Source organism: Oryza glaberrima, chromosome 8, assembly GCF_000147395.1.
Source record: "Oryza glaberrima chromosome 8, OglaRS2, whole genome shotgun sequence".
In the NCBI taxonomy this organism is placed as follows: Eukaryota; Viridiplantae; Streptophyta; class Magnoliopsida; order Poales; family Poaceae; genus Oryza; species Oryza glaberrima.
Genome location: NC_068333.1, coordinates 10280872 through 10292151, shown reverse-complemented (window position 1 = coordinate 10292151; position 11280 = coordinate 10280872). Strand labels below are relative to the sequence as shown.

Below are 11280 nucleotides of genomic sequence, written 5' to 3'. Positions count from 1 at the left end.
GAGCAAAACTTCAGGGATCATAATGGCTATTCTCCCAATTTCATAAGAATTTTGCAGGAAGTGGATTTCTCATAGCATTCCAGACGGTATGACATGCAAAATATTATTGTATCATGCATTTTCAAATCGACTAGGTTATTCAAACTGGTATGATCCACTATCTGCATTTATTTCTGTCAAGAATGTATTGATTGAATCTCTATATACAATTGTCAAATAATTAGTCCATGTTCCGGTCAAAAAGAATATTCCACGCCTGCAAACTATTAACACAAGTTGAATGCTGTGAATATCATTTACTATATAGAGCTTAATACTACTTCCCCAGAGTTCATATAGGCAAAGGTTCAGAACTTTCCAAGAACCTCGCCCAAGTTCTGCAAAACGGGGGCCAATATTCCATCATGCTGCCTTTCATGACATATCTTGAAACTCTGCACAAGCGAAAGATAAAACATGCTCATATAACCCCTACAGTGGTCATAAACAAAAAAGAATAAATACAGACTAACAAGTACTAGTATGAGGCTTTCCAATGAACGAAAAGATGGTATTGGTGGTACTAAATTCTGATGTCATTTTGGAAAATTATATTTATTAAAAGTGAAACACATAATTCCCTGGACAAGGTAGTTGTGAAAGACAAGTGAAAATGTCTGACAGTACTTTGCCTATTTTGGATCCTCTTCTCCTAGTAATCAATTAATACAACTCTATGATTTAGCATATACCAAACAAACAGTTGCTCCTAGGACTGCCATATACTGGCTGTGTTCGGCAGTATGTTTTTCCAACTCCCCTCCTCATGTTCCGCACGCACGTTTTTTCAAACTGTTAAATGGCGTGTTTTTTGCAAAATATTTCTATACAAAAGTTGCTTAAAATAATCATATTGATCTATTTTTGAAAAAAAAGTTAATACTTAATTAATCACGCGCTAATGGACTGCTCCGTTTTCTGTGCGGAGGAGATTTGTTCCCAACAAGTCCTACCGAACTCAGCAAAGTAGGATCAGCACTAAGCCACTGATACAACAGAGCAGTTCATGCAAATGAAGTTCTGCCACCTTCGGCTCTAGCTATCTTTCAGTGGGGCATGGGGTGACTTAAAATCATACCGTCTATTTATCCATTATACAGTATCAGGAATTCATAATGTATTTAATATAATAATATCTTTTGAGCACCAAAATGTACTGAAATTGAATTCTTTACAGGCTCAATCATAACTAGAGTAAAAATACACTAGCGGTCCTTGTGCATGGGTGTAATCTAGGTCCATTAACTTGGAAAATGCAAAGTTAATACCCCTAAAATTGTTAAATGTACCATCCAAGGTACAAAATCCAACGTGGTATTGCCCATGAAGATACAGATGTAAACCACCACTCACATAGTAACATAGATAGAACATGTTTTCATCACAATATTAGTCACAATCGTCTCACTTGCACCTTCACTAAATTTACTTCTACCATTGTCACAATGACAGTGACCTAATTGTGACAGCATCATGACACACGGACATTTGTTCTGAACACCTATTAAGACTCAGTGTTTCTGATATGATTGGGCTCCATGACCATGGCATGTGCCGGAGTCAGCTGAACCAGCAGCTTGAATGGGAGAACTTCTCAGTTCTCATCTCCTTTTGCATTTCAGTGTGTCAGTGCCCAAGCCACATTTCAACCCCAGATTTAGACATAATTCTCAGACCCAGACCAAGAGACATTACTCCTTTTGCATTACGTTGAATTTTACCTCTCTTCTTAGAAAAAAAAATTATAAAATTTTCAACCTACATACAAATGCAATGAGGATCCAAAAGAACACAAAATGCCATAACTCCTGGGATTAGTAACCCTGTTAACCTTTGCTAGGTGAACTAGGAAGAAATTTCTGTTGACAAATCCTGATAGGGTCGATCTCAACCCCATCGGATAAATGCCTTATGTTGCCACTGCATATTTGCAAATCTCTTGTTTCACTGACAAGACAACTCACCAACATGTCTGTCATACAAGTGGCATAATGGATGAGAGCAAGCATTGGTCAATTTGATGAACAAGCTAAAATAAACCAAAACAGGCATCAAACAAAATAAAAAATAATTAGCTAAGTTAATGAAAGTATCTCAATCAACCACTGGATTGGTCAATTATGATGCAATCAATTGCTCTCCTGTAGATTTCACCTTTTTATGAAGGATCTGCACCTATTTTCCTATCTACTCCCTCTGTCCCAAAAAGAATCAACCTAGGAGGGGTCACATCCCCTCCTAGGTTAATGCTTTTTGGGATGGAGGGAGTAGGTACTATCAGAAAAATGTATGACACAGTGATGCACTATTGCGCAAAAAAGAATTTTGAGAGATTAAAAGACCAGGGAATGACTTGGTTTGTATATCAAGGGAAACCTATGCTCAGAGTAGTGTACAACATGGTTCTGCAGCATGACAGCATCAATAATTCCCTAGGGAAGTTTTTTATTACTAAGTTGTTCAGTGTTATTATTTGGACTGATCTTATATACAACTGTTAGGAAAGTCCTCTTTGTATGGGGCGCTGGGGATCAACAAGGCCTTTGATTCGGACTCCTGGAGCTGCTCACTGAAAGTTCATTAAGGGCAATATTGTATCTTTCTTAAAAAAGACACCAAATTATTGTCATGACCCAAGGCCAGGAAGATAGCCGGGCGGCGTCGGCTCCTGGAGAAGGGATGTAGATTTAGGCAAGGGAGAAGAACATTATTGGGAGGGAGAGATTAGACTAATTGATATTCATTGCTTAACTTGAGATGAATACAATCCATCCCTTATATAGAGATGATATGACTTGACCCTTAAGAAACTAACTCAAACTAACTCTATCTAATCCTATCCTATCTCCTAACCAACTGCTACAGTACTCGTGGTACTGTTTATCCGCTAGGACTTGGCCTCGTGGGCCTCGGCCTCTCTGCCCAACGCCTATGACACTACACCCCTCTTTTTGAGCAGCTCGTCCTCGAGCTGCAACATGGACTTCTAAACTCAAATGACTCCAATCTAAAATAACATAAGCCTTTTACATCTCGACTTATTAGATTAATTGGAATAGAAGATAAAGCCAATACGAAGAAATATGTTCTACTAGCAGGAGGTGGACCCCATCCTATGTCTCGTAAAGAAAGGACGAGGCCATGCCGTGCTACAAGCCTGGACCCAATGCAACTAAGTAGAAATTCTAACGTCAACCAATGCATAGAGGCCTGTAGTTGAAGATCTTTCCAATCAATCCAAGTCCACAAGTAGACGTGTCCGTTAGTGTGCAGCAAAGGTCGACCGGGCCAACCCAACAGCCAAGCCATGGGCTGCGGCACTTGAAGCCCGCTCCACTGGATTGGCCCAAATGAAAAGTTGTGTCGACCCATTCGAAGCAGAGGGAAAACCCTATCCTTGGCTTCTCCCTTCCGTAGCGCCGCCAAAAGACGAGGATGCAAACCTGCAGCGCGAAAAGAACGACGCCGTTGCGTTTCTTTCTCGCCCAAGCCACAAACGCTGCTGTGCAAGATGCGCCGCCCCTCCACCCCACCAACTGCCGTCGCATCTCCACCAACTGCCGCCACCAGCGGTGATGCCTGCTGCTCCTTCCAGCAGTCAACATCCCGCAGAGAGAGCCGAGGTGAAGGTGCCGCAGCCGGCAGTGCATTAGTCATACTCTTCTCTGTTGTTTGCTGCACCGCCACTTCGTGCTCCACCATGCAGGCTACCAGCCGGATCGACTGAACTGATGGCATATCAACCGTCGGCATCACGGCTAGTCCCGTTGCCGCCTCTTCTTCCTTCTCCTTTTCCAGCTCCTGCAGCAAGGCCGCCAAGTCCTGCATGATAGCCCTCAACTCCTTGATGTCTTCCTTCCACTCCGTTATGATCGTGGAGAGAGATGTCACCGGTGTCATGGAGTTTTTGGACTGCTGCTCCCACTGTATGTCCAGCCAACAACAGCCGTCATAGATGGCACGACCGTTGAGGTTTCAAGCATGCTCAGTGGCTGCTCGAGTTTGAAACGGAACGGAGGCCTCCACATATGTTCCCATCTGGCGCACTTCAATCTTCCTTTCCGCTCCGTAGCCATCAAACAACTGGTGAAGTAGATACTCATCCACCGGATATACTAGTTGGCTCACTGTGACACGGAGAACTCGATCAGCATCGGAAGCCATGGTGAGTGGCTCTGATACCAAGTTGTCATGACCCGAGGTCATGACGGGATAAACACCGCCGGGAAGATAGCCGGGCGGCGTCGGCTCCTGGAGAAGGGATGTAGATTTAGGCTAGGGAGAAGAATATTATTGGGAGGGAGAGATTAGACTAATTGATATTCATTGCTTAACTAGAGATGAATACAATCCATCCCTTATATAGAGATGATATGACTTGACCTTTAAGAAACTAACTCAAACTAACTCTATCTAATCCTATCCTATCTCCTAACCAACTGCTACAGTACTCGTGGTACTGTTTATCCGCTAGGACTTGGCCTCGTGGGCCTCGGCCTCTCTGCCCAACGCCTATGACAACTATATTTTCATAGAAATCTGACCATTTTGTATGTACATTGGATTGTTTTGACCAACATTTTAAACAGCACCAATCACTCCATCTGGACTGGATAAATGCACAATCACTATGAACGGTAGTTCTCACAGAAAGTCAACCTTCATAGTAGTATTTTCATCTTTGAAGTAGTTTTGATTTTTATCAGAGGTTCCAAAACTAGGAGAGTATTAATAGAAAACATAATGAGCAACCATAATAACGCAGAGATGAATTATGATAATTGTAAATTTTGATCATGGTATTGCACCCTAAAGCCTAAAATTAAAGTATGGATAGAATAATCACCATTCTAATATTTAAGGTACTGCCCAGCCTACCTTGAAAATAAACGAAGCTTAGTCAGTGCATGGACCATGAAAAACATCTATAGCATTTTTAAGGAGTCGATCACCTCATCTATCTGCTGAATGAAAAAAAAAAGTAAAATCAATTAAACTGAAATAAATAATAAAAAAAAAGAAGAGGTGATCTACTTAAGACAAAATCAGCAAATGGAACTTACATCCAGTTATTTTTGGAGTGACCTTCTCAGAACATACTCAGCCATCATTCTATGTATATGTTCTTCACCATAACAAAAGTAGAATCTAGTAATTTCATCATGTTCCAGTCTCCTGCGAACCATTTTCACAAGCAATTACACTTCAACTTCTGGATATATAATGTATACGGATATCTCTTTTGACCTGGAAATTGATCCTGAAAAATAAAGATAATGGAGGAAAAGAAAAAGGAGAAAGATAAACAATTTAGTACACAGGTGATACACAATGTCATATCAGTCAGCGGCTCATGTGTTTGGGGATTAGAGGGGAGGAGGAAGTTGTCGTGGGATGTGGGAGGTCAAGAGAAAGAGTCCTATCGCCATGGCGCCGTGATGCGCCAAGGAGAACGAGAGGTATTTGGGTTTTCTGTTTTCTATCTGATTAAGTCCAGGTATATGTGCCAAGTCCTTTATATAGGAGAGGCCCTAACATATATAGCTAACATCTCCTAAAATAACTCTATGTGTGTTCTAATATATCCTAACTAATATCTCAACAAAGGTAAATGTAACCAAGAAACTCTTTAACAGATAGATTCTAATCTGATAAGGATACCAAGGGGGCTGAGTGCACCCCTGTTTCTGCAGCTGCACCATGGTTGAACTGGCTGTGGTGCCAACAGATATAGTGCTGGCCCCACATGACAATATCAGCCTACTTAATTAAATTAAGTGTGACTAATCTTAATCAAGAAGAAATGGGTGATAAGAATAAGATAATCGGACAAAACGTGCATCACAAATGTAACATGAGCAATCAACAATTTGGGAATAAAACATAACATAGAATGTATGATAATTTCAAAGATACCTTCTTAGTCCCTGTGATCACAGCTACCTTGGCGTGTGCAAACTGACTGAAAATTGCTCTAGCTCTTCCACCAAATTTTGATGAAGTTGAGTTCTCAATAGAATTGAGTATGTACCGATCGTTATTTGGCCAGTCACAGCAATTTAACTAGAATGCTAGCTCCGGGATCAGATCATTCGTAATGGATGTTAATTTCACATATCCAAGTCTAGCAGTTTCTGGAGCCACTGAAAGTATAGCTACCCTATCTTCTCAAATAGCCCGCTTGCTTCAGTGGATTGACACATAACCAACTGCAAGAGCAAGTGCCAGTTATAGTTAGTTGCCATTTCATACTGAACGCCAGTAGGAATAAGAATGTCAAATTTTGCCCTTTCCTGGGTGTAGAATGAACTACAATGACTGGATGCTAATTAGGTAGAAATATAAAAAATAAAGATATAATTACAAATGACTATTAAGCCTAGTACTAATCAGATACGAGTATTAATTAAGGAAAAATTGGTTCTGCAGCATCAAAAGTTCCAGTTTTTAGTTTTATAGCACCGAAAGTTCGCGTTTCACTTAATAGCATCGAAAGTTAACCTGCTCTCATATTCAGCATTCCGTACAAAGTTCTGTTCAATTTTCTTCGGTATTCATTTTATCTTTCGAAAAACAACATGTGAAATACCAGCCGTGCCTTTTCCTTCTTCTTCCTCCTCCAGCCCCCTCTCCTTTCTCAAGCTCGAATGCTAGCCGGACACCGTCCTCGAGGCTCGAGCTTGATGGCCGTCAGCATGCCCATGAGCTTGACCACCCGCATGTCCACGTGTTCTCAAGCTCGAATGACGGTACTGCGCCTGGCTCGACTGAGCCCGATGCTGATGCCACAAATGGAAGTAGTCCATGAGGATCTGTTGCTTCACTGTGCACAGAAAGGCAACAATGTTGAGTTGCACACCTGCCCACACAACAAGCGGAACAATCTGAGTTTCATTTTTGATGGGGAGAAAAGAACAGAAGGATATGGACATCCTGGTCCAACGCTGATTACTCGATCTCCCCTCAAGGCCTCAACCAATACAAAATTGTTTTAACAATTGGCATCCTCTCACCCTCATGAACATTGCCCCTCAAAATTAAAAAATTCGATTTTTTTTCTCACTAGAGCACTCGAATCGGCCATGGTCGGAAGCGCCGCGTTTTTCCTCCACACTAGGTGCTTAGTGCTCGAGGAAGGCCAACATCTTGGCAGCTCAACCACGCTCAAGCCAACAGAAGCTCTGTGCTCGAGCTACAGGCCATCTTGCCTCCACGGCTCCATCCCTCTCTCCCAGAGATCAAACACCACTGCTGCTGCCCTCCAGATTGTTCTTGCAGCTGCCCTCGAGTTCACTCCCCAGTCACAATCGAGCACGCCAGCTGCCACCACAGTTGCTGCCGAGATCGTTCACCATGTCACCCTCCAGCCCGCCTGCCACTGTACCATGGTGATTTCTTGTGCAAAAGGAACGGTAGGAAGAGGGTGTGTGGAGGAGGAAGAAAACATAAGGGCAAGAGGAATAAGTGGCAGCAGTTCTAAAGGAGTGGGAGTAACGGAGGTAAACTTTCGATGCTATTAAGGGCCTGTTTGGCACAGCTCCAGCTCCACCTCTCTTAGAGCTAGAGCTCAGCCAAACAGTTTCAGCTCCACCTGAAATGGGAGCGGAGCTAGGTAGAGCTCTCTCACAAAATGAACTAGAGAGGTGGAACTGGGTTTAGACAGCTCCACAACTTCACTCTAGACCCAACTCCTGGAGCTAAATTTAGGAGTTGGAGCTCTACCAAACAGGCCCTAAAATGAACCGTGAACTTTTCAGTGCTATAAAACTGAAAGTGGACACTTTCGATGCTACAGAACCAATTTTGCCAATTAATTGGAGTTCTTATTTTTCAACAAAACATAGATACATGTAAAAAAGCTATACTTAACTTAGAATAATTATTTTTTTTGGGGGGTGGGGGGGAGACAGAGAAATCCTGTTTAGATAAAGCAAATGGTCGTGTTGACTTTTCTCTCAAATTAGTAAATAACTATTTGATCACCAACGATATAGTTCTTACATTTTATATTGTTACAGATGGACTGTACTTTACCGCAGTATAACTTGAACATATTTACCAAAATAAAACTGGACGGAAAATGAAATCAAGATGCATACCTTCTGCTGTAGACCATCAACACAACAGTTGGTTAGTTTCTCCAAATTTATCTAGCGATTTCCTGAACTTCATTTGTAACTGTTATTTCACCTGTAATCATGGCATTAATTGTGTTACTAGGTTGGTAACCATGTTCCTTCATGACGGAGAGCAGACTTGAGAACTCAGCAACACTGCCCTTCTGTAATAGGCCATAAATCAGAATTTTCCATACAATCTCATCATAATTGGATTCCTTCAGTAACAAATCACCAAAAACTTCCTTAGCAGTGCGAAAGTTTCCTCCCTCACAAAGAGAAGAAATTATAATTCTATAAGATTCTAAATGTGGCAAATAACCACTTTTCGTCATTGAATCAAGCAATGTCAAAGCATCTGTTAGTATTTTTAATCTGCAACAGCAGTCTATTATCGAAGTATATACATCCTCGCTAGGGGTCAAGTTAGCATTCTGCATCCCCATAAAAAAATGTTTTGCTTCCTCCAATCTGTCAACTCGGCATAAACATCTAATGAAACAACTGTAAATATCGACGGCTAGTGGCAACTGACGCTCAGTGATGTCCTCCAAAAGTACCTGGAGATCTTTCATGTCTGCTATTTTCCATATATCAACAGAGTTATCAGAGGAACTTTTCTTTACCACAAGTCTGAGAAGAACTGTGTAGGAGTCCTCGTTTGGTTTCCACCCCTTACCAACCATTACTTCAAAAGTTGAAAATGCTTGACTGACTAGTCCTAGATTTGCATACCCTCTAATCAAAGTGTTATACGTGACTAGGTTAGGGAAAACACCACGATCAACCATTTGAACTATCATGGATTCAGCATCTTCCATTCTCCCCTCTTCACAGTAGGAGCGGACAAATACTGTGTACGTTACAATATCAGGATTGATACCTGTCGCGATCATCTTGTCGAATATTTTCTTTGGACCTTCTGATCCTACCTCCCTGACTAATTCATCAATTATAATGGTATATGTTACAGGACTTGCCTGTATTCCCTTCTCCATCATATCTTCCAACATCAATGTTGCTTGCGACAACTTCTTTTGCCTGCATAATCCATCAATAAGTGAACTGTATGAGTGGGCATCTGGCACAAACCCCTCTGAGATCATTTTCTGCATCAATTCATCAGCAGCATCAATCTTTCCTGTCTTGCACAATCCATCTATCAAGCTAGTGTAAACAACCTCATTCACCTTAACTCCCTTCTTGACAAGAGACCCAAGAAACAACTGGGCCTCCTCAACCTTCTCACGCTTGCAGAGAGCATCAATTAACACCGAGAAAGTCCAGTCGTTTGGAACCAGCCCATTAGTCTCCATCAAATGAAGAAGCCTAAAAGCACATTGCAGGTGACCCTCATTGCACTGCCCCTGAATTAAAGCTGTGTATGTCACTACATTGGGCTCCAAACCTGCCTCAACCATCCGACTGAACAGCACCATGGCCCTTTCCACCTTCCCTGATTTGCACAACCCATGTATCAGCTCGGTGTATGTTCGCACATTTGGGGAGCACCGGTTGCCATCCATGCCCTCGAAGACCTTAAGTGCATGTTCCATTTCTCCAGCATTGCAGTAGCCATCAATCAGCGCATTGTAGACAACAATATTTGGCTCAAATCCGTTAGACATTGCCTCTTCAAGCAGCACCTCAGCCTCCTCAGTTCGTCCAGCCTCACACAGCCCGTGCACCATCGTCGCGTACACATGGGTGTCCGGAGCACAGCTGTCCGCCCTCATCCCAACGAACACTGCCATAGCCTCACGAACCATCCCTGCGCCAAGCAGCCCATGGAGCAGCGCCGTGTACGTGAACGCTGTCCGCAGGCATCCCCGGAGCGGCATTAGCACGAACACCCGGCAGGCGTGCGTCAGCATCCCTGCGCGGCAATATCCAAGGACGAAAGAGGTGTACGCGTACGAGTCCGGCGCGAGTCCCGCGTGGAGGAGGGAGGTGAGATGCTGCTTCGCGGCGGGGATGTTGCCGGCGAGGCAGTAGGCGTTGATGAGGGTGGTGTACGTGCGGAGGTTGCGGGCGGGCATGCGGGAGGCGAGGGACTCCATGTCCGGGAACATACGGTGGCGTGCGAGGGCCATGAGGAGGGTGTTGAGGCAGCGGAGAGGGGGAAGAGGCGCGGAGGGGGACAGGACGCGGTGGGAGAGGCGGCGGAGGTCGGCGGGCGAGGAGGCGGCGGCGGAGATGGCCGCGAGGAGGCGGGCCAGCGGGGTCGGCGGGGGCATGGCGCGCCTCGACCTATGACGCGGTGGGCATTGCCGGTGGCGGTGGTGATTGTGACAGGTCGCTGCGGCGATGGCGGCGGCGGCGGCGGCGGCGGCCGAGGTGGTGAGATGGGAGATGGGAGAGGGGGATCCAGGGCCGGGTGAACGCTGGTCAATGGCAACAAATGGGCCGGTGCTGAGGAGAGGCAAGGCAACCTTACCGGATCCGTCCGATACCGTGGGCTAAGCTGCAGTGGCATAGCTGAAGGCAAGACGTAATTTGCGATCAAAATAAATCAGTATATACTCCCCTCCATCTCCGTCCTAAAATCAACTTTTACAATCTGTAACTAATAAATTAAAGTAACACTATATGTGATTAGTGCTATACGTGTGATATTATTATATCCGTATTTGAAAGTAGTTTCATATGATGATTATTTTCTAGTTATTAATAATAGGTTCAATTGGAACTATGTCATTGCAAATATACCGATTTAGTTAAATGTCACTGTAATTCATCTATTCGTAGTCGTGCCATCCGAATATGCACAAAATTAAAATTATGCCATCATCGCCACTTTTTTTGTCATCATATTGACCAAAATACCCCTAAACGTAGGACCCACATGTCAGTTCCATCTTCTTCCTTCATCCTCCCTCTTCTTTCTTTCCCATCTCTCATCTTGTTTTCAAATGTGGCTGCCGGCGAGGAGGGCACCGACGAGGGAGGCTAATGGTGCAGCGCGCATGGCCGGTGCAACGGCAAATTGCTATCAATGGGAGGAGGTCAGTGGATCCTGAGCCCCCCCCCCCCCCCCAATGCAGATGGGAGGAGGTTGAAGATGACAACAGCGGGCTCCTGTGCCCTCCCGCCGAGGATGGGAGGAGGTCGACGAGCGACGGTG

General features: G+C 43.9%; 1 protein-coding gene across 8 annotated transcripts; it reads right to left on the bottom strand.

The window, feature by feature from the left end:
- On the bottom strand, positions 1-10610 carry LOC127782209 (pentatricopeptide repeat-containing protein At5g65560-like). Of its 8 annotated transcripts, none has more exons than XR_008019148.1 (6): positions 8139-10610; positions 6629-6862; positions 5956-6248; positions 5103-5299; positions 4918-5003; positions 1-434 (listed from the first exon to the last, which is right to left on the bottom strand). XR_008019148.1 is itself a non-coding variant. In XM_052309296.1 (2 exons), exon 1 carries the CDS (start codon positions 10391-10393, stop codon positions 8186-8188), a length of 2208 nt encoding a protein of 735 aa, XP_052165256.1. In that variant the 5' UTR covers positions 10394-10610; the 3' UTR covers positions 6906-7417; positions 8139-8185. The 8 variants fall into 8 exon arrangements, 1 of the variants encoding a protein (XP_052165256.1); XR_008019146.1 differs by having other exon boundaries at positions 2-434; positions 6629-6898; positions 8139-10608; XR_008019151.1 differs by lacking the exon at positions 6629-6862 and having other exon boundaries at positions 2-434; positions 4918-5000; positions 5103-5214; positions 8139-10605.
- Between the last annotated feature and the right edge of the window lie 670 nt (positions 10611-11280).